The 20099-nt window shown below is 38.1% G+C and overlaps 2 protein-coding genes across 2 annotated transcripts; both read right to left on the reverse strand.

Moving 5' to 3' along the window:
* Nucleotides 1-1543: 1543 nt before the first annotated feature.
* KCNRG (potassium channel regulator) lies at nucleotides 1544-5954 on the reverse strand. Its single transcript, XM_065896290.1, has 2 exons — nucleotides 5374-5954; nucleotides 1544-1784 (listed from the first exon to the last, which is right to left on the reverse strand). Exons 1-2 carry the CDS (start codon nucleotides 5952-5954, stop codon nucleotides 1544-1546), a joined length of 822 nt encoding a protein of 273 aa, XP_065752362.1.
* Nucleotides 5955-7278: 1324 nt separating this feature from the next.
* On the reverse strand, nucleotides 7279-18973 carry TRIM13 (tripartite motif containing 13). Its single transcript, XM_065896221.1, has 2 exons — nucleotides 18866-18973; nucleotides 7279-8872 (listed from the first exon to the last, which is right to left on the reverse strand). The coding sequence occupies exon 2, from the start codon at nucleotides 8862-8864 to the stop codon at nucleotides 7641-7643; it is 1224 nt and encodes a 407-aa protein (XP_065752293.1). The 5' UTR covers nucleotides 8865-8872; nucleotides 18866-18973; the 3' UTR covers nucleotides 7279-7640.
* Between the last annotated feature and the right edge of the window lie 1126 nt (nucleotides 18974-20099).

A 20099-nucleotide genomic window follows, 5' to 3' on the forward strand; every position in this document is an offset into this window, starting at 1 on the left:
GATACTGCATATAAAGTGGAAATATATTTTTCCACTTTATACATTGTCTTACACCTTGCTTTTTTTCAACTTATATATATTTGACAATCCTTCCTTCTTAGTTTATAAACTGCTGTCTCATTCTTTTTAAAGGCTGCACGGTATTTCACTGTATGAACCATAATTTATACACATTACCTGTTGATGAACTTTGAGTTTACTTCCAATTTTTCGCTGTTATGATGATACACTGTCTCACTTGAATGTGAGTTCCTTGAGAATAAGGATTTTTGTCATGAGTAAATGTTTTAATTCTGAAAACTTAGTATAGTATTCAACAAACGTTTAACAGATGTTTTTGAATGAATGAATGGTACTTTTTAAAATGCTGCTCAACTGCTTCCACTCAATGTTTTTTAACCCTACTATGTGCAGAGTACTTTGTACTCTTTGGTCTAATGATTCCCTTTCTAGATATTTATCCTAATATTTTAAAGACATGTATATAAGAGAAATTCCTACAAGAGGACTCACTAAGTCAAAGTAATATGTGTAGGGGACTTCCCTGGTGGTCCAGTGGCTAAGACTCTGCACTCCCAATGCAGGTTCGATCCCTGGTCAGGGAGCTAGATCCCACCTGCCGCAACTAAGAGTTTGCATGACACAACTAAAAGATTCTTCATGCCACAACTAAAAGATCCCACATGCTGCAACTAAGACCCGATGCAGCCAAATAAATAAATATTTTTTAAAAAGTAATATGTGTATTTTAAATGTTAGTAGAAGTTATATGCAAAAAGCTTTTTACCAGAGTAGGTGCTAATTGGTAACAAAGGTATTTCTCAACAAGTGTTCAGCACAGTGCTTTACACATAGTAGAGTTAAAACGGTTGAGTGGATCGAGCTCACATTCAAGTGAGAAAAATTTGTTTTTATGATGGCATGTAAGTCTAGATAGAGGAAAGGGCTGATTACTATGCCTCGGAAAGGAGGAAAACAAGGCCTTACAGAAGAGGTACAGTTGAAAGTGGGTTACCCATCTTCTTCATCATTATCATCACTGATAGTTACTGAGTGCCTACCATGCGCCAGGCAGTGTGTTGAATGCTTTACATTATCTCCTTTAATCCTCATATATCCTATAAGGGAGATATATTTATTATCCTCATTTGATAGATGAAAAAGTTTGAGGCAGAGAGAGGTTAAATGACTTGCCCTAGCCATATAGCTAGTAAGTGACTTAGTTGGGATTAGAAATCAAGCAGTCTGATTCCATAGTCCATTCTTGAACGCTTTGTAAGTGTTCATGAAGAAGAGAAAGGGAAAGAGGCATTGAAGGTAGAAGGAATGTGCACCAAAGCACCAAGTGCACGGTGTTGTTTAGAGAGCAGCACGTAGTCAGTGTGTCTTAAGCACTGTTAAGCTGTGGTTGCCCAAAGATGGCATGGTAGAAGGCCAGAAAGTTAGGGTGAGTACATATTTGACTAACATATATGCCCTAAATATGGAATTTCCAAACCAGAAAATGGCAATTTCTTTTTACTCTAAAAGAGAACCGAGAACCTCATTTCTTTTTCTGAGATTGCTCTGGCATGAGGGTAGTCTCTGGTTTCAGTGTTTTGTTCATGGCAAGAGCTTCAGGCTTTTTTATCCTTTCAAAGCTATAGCATTCAGTTTTGTCTTCAGAGGATACTGTTCTGGTGCTGACCAGATGGAAGCCTTCCATTAATAAAGTGTCAATCAGTAAGCCGAGGACATTAGTTCCGTTGGCCAGTTTTCGGTTATCAGGTTTTATAGAAACATACCTAGGACACACAAAAATGTTCAATTATAAAACATCCCTTTAATAACCAGCAAAACTAAACAGAAATATTTGATTTATAACCTCAAATAAAGGTATCAAACCATTTTCTGATCAGATATTTTTAAAGACTTCATTTATAAATCCAAGCCAGTACCTTCAGGCTACTGAAAACAGAGACTTTGCTGTGATCTCCAAAGTCATTTTAATTCCACATTTAGGAATATAGCTAACATTGATGAATTTTCATTGAGAAATTATTTTCTGGAGCAAACAATTTGATCAAACAATTAAATTAGTTTAATTTTCATATAATGTAATTTAACTATTTCCAAATTTGTTTTCAACTTACTAAATATTGTTTTAATCGATTTAATTAATTGATTCAATCTTTTTAATGAACATCTGATACACTTACAGTTTCCCCCTAGATCTAATTTTACCCATTACCAGCACTGACATTACAAATTTTCTTTTGTGACTTTCTCCTATCAAATGCATTTTGCAGGTGAAATTTTGCAGATGTTAAATGTCAAGAAGACTTCATTGTCAATTTTTCTCAATAACTGTCCATTGTTGAAGAGCAAGACATGGGGTCAAAAGGCTTCTGGAATCAAAACGACAAAACTTTCTGGAAAACTCGATAGATACACATTATTCAAGAAAAATATACCTGAACTTTTCAGATTGACTATATGTTGCTTTAATAATGTCAACATAACATGTCCATAAAGATATAGCTATATTGCCCCTTCTTTATCTACCATCAGGATTTTTCTTTTTTTTTTGGTACGCGGGCCTCTCACTGCTGTGGCCTCTCCCGCTGCGGAGCACAGGCTCCATATGCACAGGCTCAGCGGCCATGGCTCACAGGCCTAGCCGCTCCGCGGCATGTGGGATCTTCCCGGACCGGGGCACGAACCCGTGTCCCCTGCATCGGCAGGCGGACTCTCAACCACTGCGCCACCAGGGAAGCCCCATCAGGATATTTTTATATCCTTTGTGTCCTCCCACCATTTGTTTATGAGATGTGAAAAAAAAAAAGGCTTTAGTTCCAGGCAGCTACCTAAACTGTCTGTGGTTTTATAGGATAAAAAGAGCCTTGGGGTCATCCCTAGCCTCCTTTTAATTATGATTGATAGAGTGGTTATTGTAGCTCACATTTAGAAACTCATTCTAGGCAAAGAAAAAAATTCAATAATAAAATGTAAAAATTATAAAAGTACATATCAAAAGCACATTTATGTTTAATACAGCAAATTTTTAACATTAGTAAATCATTTCATCTACCCCCAAACCCCAGATCTTGATTTTATAGCCTAGAAACTTTTGTCACAGAGAAAAAATGTTACAGAACGTCTCACAAAATTAAGATGCATATAGTATATAGTAGGTGATAACAAAGTGCAATGTACTTGCAAGAAATCACTTGGCCTAAATACTTGATTCCCTAAGGGGCCAAAATGAAAAATGGAAGATTTCAAGGCATAAGAAAAAGATAAAAGAAACTAATGGGAACTGGAAAATCAAAACTTATTTTAAAAACTTATAAGGCAAGTACACTTTTCCATTTGAGCTAGTTTATACAGGAACGGTCAGATAGAAGATGGCTACCAAAGAGACTCTAGAATCCTGTGACCATAACTTGACTTGATAATGTGGTATGGCCCTCTGCAAGATGCACGCCAAGTATTTCTAGTACTGTGAACTTGAGAGATAATAACTGAGCAACTTGCTAGGTTACCAAGACCTCAGAGTGATAAATCATATTAGTAGAACATACTGAACAGCTGGATGATACATCAGGCTCTGAGCAGCCGTTCAGGCTCACTCCTCCACTTTCCACCATCAAGAAAAACATCTGAATGGACAGATTCAGACCACAAGGAGTGAGTAAGAAATAAAAATGATTGCTAGCTAAATAATTATATACCTAAGGTGGGCCTCTTAAGACCAAGAGCTTTCATCCGATCACCTGAACTCCCAATAATGTCACCTTATTTGGGTTATCTACCTCTACTTTGAAATTGGAACTATAGAAGAAAATCATGACCACTTATAGGCTGAAAAAAATTCTAAACTTCAAACAACTGAAAAGAATACTCTTTGGGGATGCAAGAAAAAGTCAGTTTAAAAAATATCTTCTGGTTTTGGAATTTAAATATAATGTCATTCTCTCATTAAGATGAAAAAAATTTTTGTACTATTTGTAAAATACAAACACTTAACAGCAAAGGGGAAACTACTGTCACTGTGTACACACAAAGAATATCCCAACTTGAGTTTCTAATGTTTTTCAAGATTATAGTCATTTTCTCCAAATGCATAGCTTTTAAAGATCATTTAGTATTTCCATGATACCTTTTTATCTTGCATGTTTCTTCTTGAAATCAATGACACCATTTTTCCTTAGTTTTTTAACTTTTTAGAAAGGGATCCCCAAAGATCTTAATCACACAAATTAAAAAAAAACAACTGGTAATTTCCCTTCTATTTATGTTAGTACCCCACCAACTGTGCCCAGAGTTATCTTAAAACATTTTGAGGTAAAGATAGGGTCTTAGGTTTTCTTCTCAATCAGCCTGTTAGCTGGATCTCTTTCCCCAAAATGAAATTTCATGCCTCTTTGGAAAGGCAGGAAATTATAAAGCGTAAAAACTTAAGAATTGTCCTACTGTCCTACTGGGTTCTTCAGCTGGTATGCAGGACCAAGGGGTATGCTGTGGGAGGGGTAAACATTGGTCATTTCTTATGGTTACTGCAAAAGTTAAGAAAATATCCCCAAATATGTCTGTCTACCTTGACCCCAAAAACGTGTATCTTATTTAAATACTGTCAGTAAAGAACATATGTAGACTTTTTTTTCCCCTCCTGAAAATTAAAGCCAGCTTTCACAGTAAAATAACAGTGGGACAGCATTAAGACATTTCTAAGGGGCGAAAAAAGTGTCCGTGACAGTAGAGTGGAAATCCGCCTTAGGGTCCAGCCAAGAATAACGGGGAGAAAGTGACTGACTCAGAAGCAACTATCCTTAATATACTGACAGCCTATCCCAGTATTTTGAGTTGTGTAAAGAGTGCCAACAATGTAACAGGAGACCAGATTTGCCATGAGATATATCTGCCTTAATGGTGTTTAAAAATAAAGTGGAATGGAGAAAAATCAGTAGCCAAATCAGAAGGACTGAAAGAACAACTGTACATAGTGTAATGAAATCATGACAAACTGTTGAGCCTTTACTATATACCAGCAACGAAAAGAAACCCTTGGGGAGAAAAAGGCTTCTCATTCCATAGTAATGGAACATAATCTATAAAATTGTTTCCTCCTACAACTTGAATGACCATAGTCCCAGTTTTCCCTGGACAACTTTGATTTATTCCTATTGTCCCACATAATAACTTCTTTCACTCTGAAAAGTATCCCAGTTTGGACAATAATTATCTGGTCATTCCACCCAACTCTGCTGGTTACTCCCACCAAAAAATCATTTTGAGTAATCATTTTTTTCCAAAACTGAAATGAGAAAATTTCAATTTTGAGGGGAAACATCAGGAACCAGTGTAGAATAGAGGTTTCAAAATACAAAATACCTGATTCCAGTTTGGTTATCAGTCGTGCTGTCAGAGCCGCATTGGAAAACCAGGTCATGGTAAGAAGGTCTTTGTGGAGGCAGTGGAAGTAAGGTCATCTGAGGAGGGAAGGAGTTACTACTCCAGGTCGGTGCTGAAGGTTGCTCTATAAACACTGTAATTCTCCCAGTTAACATCTCGATTGTTTTGCTGCAAGAGCCAAACACCCTAAAAAAAGCTTGAGTGTTTCGGCTTAGGAAATGTACCTCCACAAGAGCAGGTCTTGGCTGTAGCAGGTGTTCTTGGTTTAAGAGATCCACCAGAGGATCAAGTTCATAGAATACAGCCTCCCTCTGAAGCCTGAGATAGTCTGAAAAGTCAGTGGGTAATAAAAGCTGGTGAGTTCTCAAAAAATCTAAGACAAAACTAAATAAAACACCATCTCTGTCCACAAAAATCTGGCCACCAACCATCTTGAATTCTTGGTCTCTGCCATCTAACATACGTGTCAACCGAGAGGCAGGAAACTGCTTTAAGGTTGAAGACCTTGTGGTGAATATCTTTCCTCCCACGTTCAAAGTGACCAGTTCCTGACTACTCATTTTCCTCTTGCTTCACACTAGAGGCTACACACCATCAGGCAGACTTAGGAACTTGAAAATCAACCTGTGACCACAAACGTTACATATGATTAAGAAATGTAGGGGAGGGGAATGTAACAAAAACAAAGACCTCGATTTCCAGGTAACTACTGTTAAAGCAAATAGTGTGTCCATAGCTGTGTTTACAAATTTGAGAGTTGCCTGGGAATGTACAGTATACAGAATGAAAAAATAACAGATGAGGAACTCCATAGTTTAAGGAAAACTGCCAATATGTCTGAGGACATGTGTCAAATAGATCCCTTTACTATATCTCATTTAAAAAAAAAAGAACCTTCATAAAAACCTCTTGTAAATCTATAAAATATACTGGGAGCAGAAAAGCATTCCCCCTCTCCAAACCTCTTATCTACTATGAGTCCTCATGGCAGAGGTAATATTTATAAACATTGTCTTAAGTTTTTATATCCCTTTAGCAATTTAGTGGCTAATCTTGGATTGTCAGTTGGGGATAAGGCAGTCATTACCTCAACTAGCAGCTTATTTTGACTACTCTTCTCATAACTAGAATGATTCTTCTGTACTTGAAATTTAGTTGCCACCTTCTTTTCCTGTCCCTGCTTGTATTACCTCCTCTCAACTAAATTAATGGACTGGGGTAAAGACCCTCTGGACTGTCAAGGAATGTCTTGTCCCATGACAGAAATAAGGTTGACTGAAAGCAGTTCTAAGATAAAGTCACTTCTTGTTTTCATCTGAATTCTAAACAAGGTGAAAAAATTATTTTTGTTCTGTGGGAGACAGGGCATCTTTATCTCATGTGAGCAGATAGGACAGCCTTAGTGTTTAGCTGATTATTTTGTACTTTATAATAGCTGATAGATTGTTTCATCTATCGTTAAATTAGTCTTACTACTCTTAAAAAATTCTTTAAACAAGTGAATTGATTGGTTGTACAGTTGCCATGATACTTTGGAACAACACTTAGCTGCCAGTAAAAAGGCGGCTTTTCCATTTCCTGCTCTTGCAATGTGTTTTTTTGTTTGTTTTTACCCATGCCTTTGCTTGCAGTCACCTAAGTTTTGTAGTTTACCTCCAAACTCCTCTGGTGATAAATTTACAAAACCTAAGCAGATAAAAGGCAAGCTGAAATAAATCTCCACCCTCCTTAAAACGTAAACTTCGCATAAGGTAATGCCAGTTTTTGTTTACATGAGACTTACATTGTACCAAAAAAAGAAATCAACCCTCTGCAGAAAAAGTTGGAAATTCAATCCATATCTTATTCTTTTTTAAAGAATGTTCACTCTCAAAAAAAAAAGTTGCTTTACAAGAGTAGTCTTTATTACATGCTTAAGAACAATCATTATTACACTACCTCATCAATATTAAATCATGTACTCTCTCACATCCCCTTTTTTCATAGCATAAACACAACCAGTATTAGGGGTAGGATGCTTATTTCAAAAGCACTTTAAAAAGGAAGGAGGGCTCAGGACTACACTATTAAATTTCACTTTTATCTTTATACTACCTAATTTCAACAACATGTGTAGGACATTGTTTTTGAAAGGAATACTTGTGGAGGAAAATATCTGACTGGAATCTTGACCAAATCTGAACTACCACTCTGTATTCTGACAAATTTCTAACAAAAGACACAGAACTATGTACTTCAAACAGATTTTATAACAGTTTATATTTGCACACAAATTCTGCCACATTGTTCAGCACCACCAAAGTGAAATTCTTTAATCTTTCACTGAAAATGAAAAACCCATCTGCCAACTGTTCCCAGTAGAAAACTGATTGTTCTACAAAATCAGCTGATTTAGTCAGGTAGGAACTAAAGTTTGAAAGATTGTCTTTCCAAGTTGTGATTTCATCAAATAAAGACCATTCTAGGAATATGGTAGGACTGAAGAAAATGAGAAGGCCCAGCAGAATGATTACCACAAATAACAGATAAAAGTTCCAAGGAATCTTGCTAATGAATGTGCCAGTGTCTTGAGGCAAAGAAAGTTTATCCACATCTACTAGTTTTATGTCTTCCCACTGACTGGTATCAAAGTTCTTCATTAAAGGGCTTGAGGGCAAATTAGAGGGAGGCAAAGGAGTTTCCTTGATGACTTTTATTTTCTCCCTGAACTCCTGCATCTGTTGCAGAAATATGATGGGTTCTGACACATCTTTGAAAGCCTCAGCAATGTTAAAGGCCATTCGTTGTTCCTGCAAGATGGTGTTGAGTTTGTTGATCTCTGGGTCATAGGCCTGCATAACTGCAAGTTTCATGGTCTCAAAGTCAGAAAGGATTTCATTCTTCTTTTGATCTAATGTGTGTTGTAACTTCTCAAAAAACTCCTTCACTTTATCTGAATCTTTAGTCAGCAACTGTAGAGATTTCCTTTTGCTAGTTTCCAAGGTATCCAAGCGAGAAAGAGCATCTCCCCGACGCCAGGTCTCAAAGCTCTGGAAGAGGGACTCAAAGGCATCCCTTTCCTGAGCATAGGCATCTTCGATAGAACAGAAGACATGCTTGGTGTGGTCACCACGAGTAGCACAGATCCCACAAATCAGCTGCATATCAGTCAGGCAGAAAATGTTGAGAGGCTGCCCCAAGTGTCCTTTGCACACTGGCATTTTGGGAGAGATCTTGATCTTGTTATACTTTTCCACAATACCCTTCAGGGAGTAATTAACCTGCAGGCTACTGACTCCGGTGGCTGAAGTTTCCTTGCGGCATGTGGGGCACTTGAATGGAGATGATCTCCACAATGAATTCCGCACATTCCCCTCTAAGATCCCTTCTAAGCATTTTTTGCAAAAGTTATGCGAGCAAGGCAAAACTCGAGGATCGTCAAACAGACTGCAGCAAATTGGGCACGTGAGATCTTCTTCAAGCAGCTCCATCACATCTCCTACCAGAGAGAAAGAAACATTTTATTTTACTCCAGTAACCCCTTCATTTGGACTACAGACTAGTTAGAAGAAACTATCTTCACAGCCATTAAAAATGATTTTTCACTGAAATAACCAAACAAAGAAAATAAGTGAGAAATTTGTGAAGGGAATGCACACCGAAGCAGATTTAATCTGCTGGGACTAGAACACGCTCCTTATTAGTAGGGCTCCCTGTACACAAGGCCTTTGTGTGGGCTTTCCAATAACAGTCTTTGGCTGAGACAGGGTTAGGACTAGGACAACTGCAAGTTGAGCCAGCAGGACCCAACTGCTTGTTTTAAAACAGAGCTGACTACTAGCTGTCAGAAACAAAGCCACTCAGTGTCTGAAGAGAATGAGCTCTTTAGTCTGGGCCCACAATTATAAAATGGTATGCTATTTAAAGAAAGCAGCACAGAAATATAAATCCAAGCATGCACTGTCCATAGACTTTTATTAAAAACTGGCATATTTTTCTATTTCAAAGGCAAGATTACAATTATTAAAATCAGAGATAAAAACATAAAATGAGACAGCTGCAATTCATTCTTCCCAAGAGAATTAAGTGAATATTTTTTCAGACCACTGGAACAGTAATCAAAGCCAGTGGGGACAAACCTGGGCGTCCCTAAGACTCTTCCAGGGCATCTGTGAGGACAATACTATTTTCATAGTAATACTGAGATGTTATTTACTTTTGGAACAATGTTGACAGTGCACTGTAAAAAGAGCAATGGTGAGTAGACACTGCTGGAGCCTTAGCAGGAATCAAACAAGGCAATAGGTACCACCAAACTGGATTCCTGGTTATTGTATTCTTCACCACCACGTACCCACGGTGGGAGCAGGGGTGAGGGTAGCCAGTTTCATTTTAGAATGTTCTAGATGAAGCAGTAAAAATTACTCATTTTACTAAATCTTGATCCTTGTGGACATGTCTTTTTAATATTTTGTGTGACAAAATATGAAGTAACCACAAAGCATTTCTACTGCATGCCAGCAGATACTGTCTGGAGGGAAAGCAATTAGGTGATTGAGCTACAAGCTAAATCAGCCACTTTTTTCGTGGAACACCATATTTACTTGAAACAACAAATGACGAACTATGGCTGTGCAGACTTAGGTATCTGACAGATATTTTTTTGAAAATGAACAAAATGAACCCATCACTTCAAGGGAAACAAATGACAGTATTTCTCGCCAATGATAAAAAGTTGAATTTTTGAGTGAAAATTGGATTTTGGAAAACATATTTGCCATTTAAGAGCTTGTAATGAAACAAGTGGTGATATTAACATGTGGGCTTTGGCTTTTTTAGAGGAGAGATCATGTATAATGAAATATGTCACTATTTGGAGATCTATATTACACAGTGAACTAATTGGTTCAAATCACCAATGCATGTTATAAATCATACATTCTAATACAGTTAAATATCTATATATAATACACATGTAAATAAAAGCTCTTGGGAGCCTTAGTTTTTAAGTGTAAAGGGGTCCTGCGACCAAAATATTTGAGATCTCTGACCTAGAGGATACCATAGAGAATACCAATTCTCAATTCAAGTTTATTCTTTTAAAATGTACACTTTAAAACTTTTATCCCTGAAGTTTTAGAACCAAAAATAGTGCTAAATATGTCCTCATTCAGTTTACTGAGGGATATATACACACACACATATCACATTACCACCAAAGTAACAAAATAGGGTCTACTAATCTCTATGCCATCTTATAACCAAAAGTAAATAATTTTTATTATATAATACTTTTTAAAAATATTTATTTATTTATTTATTTATTTACTTGGTTGTGCCGGGTCTTAGTTGCAGCAGGTGGGCTCCTTAGTTGCGGCTCACGGGCTCCTTAGTTGCGGCTCACGGGCTCCTTAGTTGTAGCTTGCCAGCTAAGTTGCGGCATGTGGGCTCCTTAGTTGCAGCATGCATGTGGAGCCTATTTCCCTGACCAGGGATAGAACCTGGGCCCCCTGCATTGGGAGGATGGAGTCTTAACCACTGCACCACCAGGCAAGTCCCAGGAAGTGAATAAATTTTAACAGTAATTTTAAGAATCACAATTGGAGCTACAATCTAGAAGATAAATAGTATTTAAAAGATAAGCTGAACTTGCAAGACTAATTAGTTTATGGTTTTCTATTAGGTTGTGGGAGATATATGTATAACAAATATATAATACATATATATGTAGAATTAAAGCAAAGAGTATTCTGTCAAATTTAGTGTTACACAGCAAAAATGGTGATGAAGCTTATTTTTCTGAAAAATCTTTTGTGACATGGCAAATCATACAACCTTTGAAAGCACTGACAAGAGAACGGCTACAGAGACTGAGGTTAGTGTGCTCTCTAAGAAGTTATCAAGCAGCTATAAAACATTCTGACTCTTTAGAGCAAAGAAGGAAAACTTTTGATGATCTTCCATCACTAGTCCTGGGGTTCTACACTTTATCACCTCCATTGATCTCTGTCATCTTTCACATAGGAATTCTATGCTAAGGCTAGATTTTGGAGTAAACTATAGGAACAGGAAAGTAGTGGCAGCAGCATTCAATAAAGTAAACCTAATGTACTCATCCTTGCAAGGTTAACACTTCCAGAGAATCCTATCCAAGCACATTAAATAAATAAAAGGAAAAACAAAGGATACCAAGTTTTGTCATGAGAAGGAGAAAAAGGGCACCCAAGACAAAGAGAAACTTTGGAGAAAACTGAGGGACCAAGAAGAATTTTAAGGCAATCAAGTATGATCAAAAGGAAAATGTCACACACAGGAAAATTTAGAAATAATAAACAGTCATCCCAAAGCCACAATCAATTTACAGCTCTTAAAATGAACCAGAGGAAAAAAGTTGGTATTTGGAAAGTCCCTTTTTTAAAAAAATTGCATCAAAATCATGGTAGATCCTATTGTTCCACTTTTCGTGATATAACTTACAAATTTTGGTTTATAATTTAAAGATTCTCATTTTAATCCACATTAAAACTAAACACTATTTTCTTTTCTTAGCTTTATACTCAAAACTTTAATCACAAAACTATGTGACCACTTCCACAGCTGACTTTTAGAGAAAACTGAGACATATAGCCTAACAACCCAAGAAACCATGGCAAGTTTGTTGCCTTAAAAGTTTTAAAGGAAAATACATAATAAGGTTTTTAGTCTCACTAAGTGAAGGGTATGCTTTTCACAGTAAAGGAACTTATAGATCCTTTTCTTAAAGTGTGGCTAACACATAAAAATCTAAATAAATCAATTGAGCTTACTCCTTTGATGAAACCAAAGTACATATCCCCCCCTTCTGGGGGACAAATATAGATATCAAGAAATTTTATGTGAACAAAATTACTGTTCACCAGTGATAAAATTTCAACTTAACCAATGTCAAGTTAAGTATATAAAGGCAAATAAGTTTTCCAAGATTCATTTCTTCTTTTGAATTAAAAATTTCCCAAGATTTATTTATTTACTTATTTATGTATTTACTTATTTAGGCCACGCCATGCGACTTCTGGGATGTTAGTTCCCCAACCAAGGATTGAACCCATGCCCTCAGCAGTGAAAGCGTGGAGTCCTAACTACTGCACCACCAGGGAATTCCCAACAATTTCCCAAGTTTTATACCAACAAAGAAAGTAGCCAAATATATACCTAGTTATCTACCACCTCTCTGGTTTTCCACTTCATTTTCCTACCATATTTATACTTTAAAATATACTTTTTAATTTATGTAGAATAAAACTCACTCCTTTCAGTACGCCGTTCTATGAGTTTTGACAAAGGCACAGTTGTATAACATCACCACAGATTTATTTTTAAGCAAACATTCAAGATATCCACACTTAAGGAAGACTATGAAAACTGATCAATACAACCTTGAGTAGGTATATAGCAACAACAGTCTCTGCAAATGAAAACAGTAACACAACAACCAGAATATTAAAAATGGAAAAGCCAATACTTATAAAGGAGTCATAAAATAGAAGTAAAAGCTAATATATATGACTTCTCCCTCCTGGAAGCCCTATTGTTTTTATATGATCAACCCAAAATGATTACAATTGAACAGGTGCTCATTTTATTCACTCTTAAAAGGTAATTTTAATAAAACCTTTTGGGCTCCCCTGGTGGTGCAGTGGTTAAGTAATCCACCTGCCAATGCAGAGAACATGGGTTTGAGCCCTGGTCCGGGAAGATCCCACATGCTGCGGAGCAACTAAGCCCGTGCGCCACAACTACTGAAGCCCACGCGCCTAGAGCCCATGCTCTGCAATGAGAAGCCACCACAACGAGAAGCCCGCGCACCGCAACAAAGAGTAGCCCCTGCCCGCCGCAACTAGAGAAAGCCTGTGTGCAACAATGAAGACCCAACGCAGCCAAAAGTAAATAAATTTATTTTAAAAATAAATAAAACCTTTTAATTAAAAGAAACTTTCCTATTAAATCTTTGAACTTCATTAGTTGATAGCAATATAAAGTTCAAAATAATACCCATGATTTCTTTCCCAAATCCCATTACAGAAGAAAAAGAAAAGCCAATATATTATACCTTATATCTGAGAGATTTAAATCAAATTTCCATCCTGCTTTGAGGCATCTTTGAATTCAGGAATTTCAAAGCAATATCTAAATACCTAACAAGTAACTAGATAGCAAATTCTGAAACTCACTTCATAGACAAAACTAAATTACGTGAGCTCTACTAAACAGACAGCCACCAATCAACCTTATCTTGGAACAAAGCTTAGAATAAAAGAGCTCACCTTTAAAAAAAAACCACTTCCCCTCATCCCACTAGTTAATCTTATTTTCAAGTTGTATACTGTATTTTCAAGTAGTATAATGATATTTTAGTATGAGATCCACTAATAATCGTTTCTTGAAACTTACTAAGAATCTATTAACAACTATTGAATCTAGGTAGAGGATGTAAGGATATCTATTGTAATTCTTTTTTTTTTTTTTTTTTTTGCGGTACGCGGGCCTGTCACTGTTGTGGCCTCTCCCGCTGCGGAGCACAGGCTCCAGACGCGCAGGCTCAGAGGCCATGGCTCACGGGCCCAGCTGCTCTGCGGCATGTGGGATCTTCCTGGACAGGGGCACAAACCCGTGTCCCCTGCATCGGCAGGCGGACTCTCAACCACTGCGCCACCAGGGAAGCCCTCCGTAATATATTTTTAATTTTCAGTATATTTGAAAATTTTCACAATAAAAAGTTGGAAAAAAAAACCTAAAGAGGGGACCAATAATAAGAAAACAATATTGAGCTAAAAAAGTAAAACTTCAAAAACATTAGCTAACTATGATAAATTTCACAGAGTTTAATCTGCTGTAATATTGTTTTATCTTTTATAAAATAAAAAATATATTATTGGAATCTCTGGATCAAGGCCTGTGAGGAGACTGACATACTTGTTTTGCTCTCAGTCTATGACCTTTGACAAAGCACTTATACATATTAGTTTTTCTCCTCATTGAATAAGTGTTTTGAAAGGTATCTAACAATATATGAAAATTATTTACCAAGGGTTTTTTTTGTTGTTTTTTTTTTTTGTTTGTTTTTTTGTGCTATGCGGGCCTTTCACTGTTGTGGCCTCTCCATTGCGGAGCACAGGCTCTGGACGCACAGTCTCAGCGGCCACGGCTCACGGGCCTAGCCGCTGCGCGGCATGTGGGATCTTCCTGGACAGGGGCACAAACCCGCGTCCTCTGCATCGGCAGGCGGACTCTCAACCACTGCGCCACCAAGGGAAGCCCTCAAGTTTTTGGGGTTTTTTTTAATACTCTATATCAATGTGTTACTAACACCTCATTTTGGCTTTTAGAGACTGTTCCCAAACTTATATGATCCAAACAGGATAAAGTGAGATTAAGAAAAAGACAAAATTTCTGATAACTTAAAAAAGGAATATTAAAATTAATATACCATATACTCCAATAAAGATGTTTAAATAAAACCTTAAGGAGCCATAAAAAATAAAATAAATATACCACATATAGCATCTAAAATAGCTCATCTAATTGTTATGTGGCCCTTGCAAACAAAATATAATTTACCTTTGTGTCCATATAAGATATAAGTAACTTACCTTTTCTGGCATTATCCTAGAATAAGTAGTAGTCAAAATTTCCTCCAAGGTATTTCTAGTAGAATTCCTGATAAGTAGGGCAAAATAAACCTAGTACAGAAGGTCCAGCAGCTTGGAAGGCCTACCTACTCAGAAAATTCACAAGTTTTTGGACTAAGGTGACAGTCTCAAAAACAAAAAACTAGGTCATTACCTTCATAGTCCAGAAAAACTTGGAAAAAATGAGTTTTTTCCTTTCCTTCATTCTCTTCTCTGTGCCACTATTTTGCCTCGACTTTTCCTTTGTTTATTCTTCTTTTAACTCATCTTCCCCATTCTATTTCAAGGAAGGCAATCTTTTGATTTCCTCTTATTCCTTCCTTATCTCACACCTCCTCTTTACCTTACTTCTTATGTTTCTTTCCCTATTTTCTTTTCCCTGTATCACCTGATAATCACCCAAGATATTATTCTGTAATCCTGTAAATCGGCAGCATTAAATCAATAGTTTTAGGATACCAGCTAGATCAGATATCCCTATCCCATTTTTGTACAACTACTGAGAAATCTATGAGGACACCGAATGGTGGTGAATCCCATTCTCTCCCATCCAGATGAAATCAATTTGAATAATGAGGGTCTGAATTTGAAGGAAACATACATATAGCCCAAATTATTCTCCTGGTCTGGTAGGAACCAAACCCAGATTATCTTTACCTGTTAAGAGTTAAAATTAACTTCAATTGGAACTACTGACTCCTGCAAAGGTTTTACAAACTAGAAATGTCTGGTTTCTTTTCTCCCAAATAAATGTAAACAGGTTTAAATGAAGGTAGCAAAATTCTACCCCTAGAACAAATTGTCTTCTTTCACAACAATAAACTTGGCAATCATTAACCTAAATTATTATCCCCAACAGGTTGGTATCTATTAAAAGTTTTCATCATCTAGCTCTGCATGTGAGGTTAATTCCAGCTTTCAGAAAGTAATGTCAAAGTCTATCATTCAGTACACAGCAAGCTAGATCTATGTAGATAGGTGAAATTATTTACGTAGTATGTAATACTATGCCAAGTGAAAACAAGTATTTAGTGGATAACTAATAAGTACTACCTACCTGCTAATAAGCACTTACTTCTGAGATGGAAATGTAATTGGTGTGAACAAAGTTCCTTTTGCTCAGTGTAGAATTACATATGCATTTTATTCTAAGTAAAACTGATCTAGAAAATACTTCAAGTAGAAAGCTAATTATGCTAAACTTTAAGCAATTTTTAGGTTGGCTATATTCTATAATACTATGTTGGCACTCCTCACTCATATTCAATACTGCACATATGCAGGGGAAGAAAGGAAGAGCTCCTCTGGGAGTTTTAAATGGGGAGCCAGGTTACTGCCAAGGAGATATACTTGTGGTGCTTATGCCACAGGAAAGACAATAATTTAAACTATTGGCAAAAGTTTTCAGTTCAACTTTTCCTTAGAAATATATTTACATCTATAATGCAAACGAATTAGAAAGCGTTCACATTATGGGAATTTGCTTTATATTTACAGAAGGCTTAACTGGAATGTAACTATTCTGTATGTCAAAGGACACCTGTTTTTAGTTAACTGTTATGAGTACTATTCCTCTAGCACCATTCTAGTATCTAAAAATCCCAAGGCAAGGTAATGACAATGGCAGTGTCTTTCACGAATAACAAAAATGGATAATCCAATGATATTTTAAAAGATGAAATATAAGCCAAAAGTCAATTCCTGCCCTAAATTCAGAAATATAGCACATTTACAAAGGTATTGTTACTATAAAAGGTGTGATAACTGCCTTACAAAAGGACATAGAAAGCTGACACCATACTGAAGTTGGAGAGGTTATCCATGCAAGTGGACTTTGTTTTTCTAAAATTATAAAAGTAATTTGTGATTATAGAAAATACAGGGAAAAAATTACCCAGTTACATTGGCAAGGAATAACCATTATTATTATTTTGGTATATTTCTTCTAACATTATTTTGGCACATTCCTCCCAATACTGTGTGTTTACACACACACATATTTTAACAAAACTGGAAGCATAACACAACTTTGTATCCACTTTTTTCACTTGTTTTATCATATGCATTTCCCCTATTGTTATAAATTCTTCTAGAACATGACCATTTATCTTATGGATATGCTGTTTCTTATTGACTGTTTGTTTTGGGTGGATTATAACATTTTAATGAACACTGTAGAAAAGTCTTAGTCCAACTGTTAGGTGGGTCAAAGAGTAGGAACATTCTTTAGGCTCTTGAAAAGACTGCCAAGTTTCCCTCTAGAAAGGGCATACCACTTTCTGAACTCTGACCAATGATGTATGACAGTACTCCACCTCTCCATGCAATTCCCAACCTTACAACAGAATCATACTTTTATAGAGCTTAGTAAAAAATAAGAAAAAGGCATACTTTTTTACCATACACTTTTTTACCATACCTACCTAAGTTTAAAATATAAAACAGTTTAAGGCAGTTAATATTAGTATGTGTCTACGTATTACCAATATATAAGAATATATGGTGCTAAAAGTTATGGAGTAGGAATAAAACAGAAGTACTGGGCTTAAAAACATCTTAGAGATCATTTAGCTAAACACCTAACTTTACAAGTGAAAAATCTGAGCCTCCCCTGCTCCCCCAAATTGTACACAGCAAGCAAGGCATAGGACCTGAGTTTCCCAATTCTCAGACCTTAGCACTATCCAGAAAGTGGGTCAGGAATTCAGTATCCTCATTCATCAAATGGAAAACCTTAATCATGAGCTCTCTAAATCCCTTCTAAAATTCTATAATTTTTACAAAGTAGGTTGTAATAGGTTCTCCAGTGAAGGGTAAAGAGCACTGAACCTGCATCTGAATACCTAGCTTTAAGCACTAGTTTTACCCTTCATGGAATGAGGATTTTTACAGTAGCTACCTCATAATGTTCTTGGAAAGACTAAGTAATGTGTGACAATTTTGTAAACTACTGAGCTACATCAGTGTAAGGTGGTTTAATTACATATGTGTACAGATACTGTGAAAACTGTAAATACTCATTTACAGTGTTATGTTAAGAGCATGAGTGTATTAACCAAGAAAGGTCCTAAAGGAGAGTTGGACTCCCTTGAACTGTAATTTCAAGGGAGGACAAAGTAAGTATTACATAGCATAGCAGATACAAAGCATGTTCGTGGAAATGGGCATAGCTGAACAACAGCTATGGCAGAAGCAGGGCCAGGTAACCAATAAATGTAGAGAATGAAAATAACCTGGTGTTATGGAAGGACTTGCCAGAGAGGTTTAGTGCATCAGCTGGTGCAAAAAAGATGGTATTTTTAGGGAAAGATAGGAGAGCATGAAGAAACATATGTGCTTATTGTGCAAGACAGAAGTATAACCAATTAATCAATAGCTCCATCAAGTGCTACCAGAGGGAGTGGCTATGTAAAAGAAATTCTGCATTTAAAATACCTTTTATATAAAGGTCTGTAGAGTCAGAAAACTGAAGCCCTGTTGTATAAGCCCTAGCAGCAGTGACACAGAAGGAAAAAGAAACCTATTATCAAAAAGAAAGAAAAGCTGCTGTAGCCTCTTTTCCTTTGCAGTGTGAATCTCTGGATTATAGTATGTTTCAAATAATTGTCACATAAAGAATTTCCAAGTACAGAATCAATTTTTCTGAGTTTTGACAAAATATGAAAAGAATAAAGACCATCCATGAGGGTGAGAACACATACATTCTACACAGAGTTCAATTTTGAAAGGTTCTGGGCCTGACGAAATTGGGTGCTTTCTTTTTTTGTTGGTTTTTGTTTGTTTGTTTATTTGTTTTTAACGTAGGGAAAAGTATTGTAGTTTACCTCTGTCCCCTGCAAGCAGGTGTATTGGTCAGGGTTACAATTTCCCAGGGCAGAGCAATCAGGTTTTGGTTTTGTTTGGTTTTTTTTTTTTTTTCACGTCGTGACTGGAGGCTACTGTAAAGAAAGAACAAAGAAAGAGAGGGTATTATGCATTTATGTGCAAAGGGTCCTTAGTCTTCACCCTCAATTTTTTCAATCATCCCCCACAAATAAAGCCAGCCTGCTAGGACCTGATGAAAAAGCCAGGAGCATGGGAGAGGCTGGCCATCTCTGTGCTAAGGAGCTTCTCGGTTAGGGCGCCCTCCCACGGGGCCAAGCAGCCTCCCCAGGTTCAGTGCCAGGGGGTGGTCGCGTACTCTGACTCCGGTTCATGGTCGCCTTTTCTTTTGTAGGCGATCCCGAGGCGCTGGAAGTGAACCCAGGCGTGTTGGGTAGCGTACCAGGTTTTCAGCAGCCCGGACGCGCTGCCCCCGCCGCCCACCCGCACGCCGTTGCTCCCCATCCCCCAGTTCCCGGGCCTGGCTGCTTTCCGCTGTGCTGCCGGGACTGGAGCGCCGACTGAGCTCTCCGCCAGCACCCCCGACTCACGCAGGTGCCTGCCCGGCCAGGGCAAGTCCCCACCCCCCTTCCCCGTAAGGACCCGGGCGGCGGGTACTTATCTCGGACCTCCGGGGCCGCTGGAGGGGACCCACCAGGAGCCGCGCCGCGGCCAGTGCTCCAGCCGCGGGCACCGCGCGCTAAGAGTCGGAACGGCTGCAAAATGGATTCGCGGCGCCGACGGGCCCCGCCCCAAGGCTCTCCTCCCCCGGCACCTCGGTCCGCCTCCGAGGCTGGGCCTCGCCTTTCCCCCGGGGAGGGAGTGGGTGAGGGGAGGCGGGAGTCCTTCCGGTATCTCCAACCGCCACCGATGACCGCCGCTGGCCGTGGTGCGCCTGGGAGAGGGGAGGGTTCCTGGCTGCTGGCTTCTCTCCTTTCCAGAGGGGCTGCGCGCGCCCGCGAAGCGCCGTGCCCCGGGCGCCCGGAAGGGGACGTGGATCGCGCAGACCCGCGGGCTCGGCCTGGACCGAGCGCGGGCGACGGGAGGCGGCGTTGTCCCCGGTGGAGCCGCCTGGGAAGAAAGCCGGCGCGCAACAAGATGGTTGGGTTTGGATTGTTGTACTTTTTTTTTTGTTCGTTGCATTTTTAGGAACAAAAAAAAAAGCCCAACCCTTCACACCGCTTCATCCGCATCTCT

The sequence above is a fragment of the Phocoena phocoena genome, chromosome 18, assembly GCF_963924675.1.
Source record: "Phocoena phocoena chromosome 18, mPhoPho1.1, whole genome shotgun sequence".
NCBI lineage: Eukaryota > Metazoa > Chordata > Mammalia > Artiodactyla > Phocoenidae > Phocoena > Phocoena phocoena.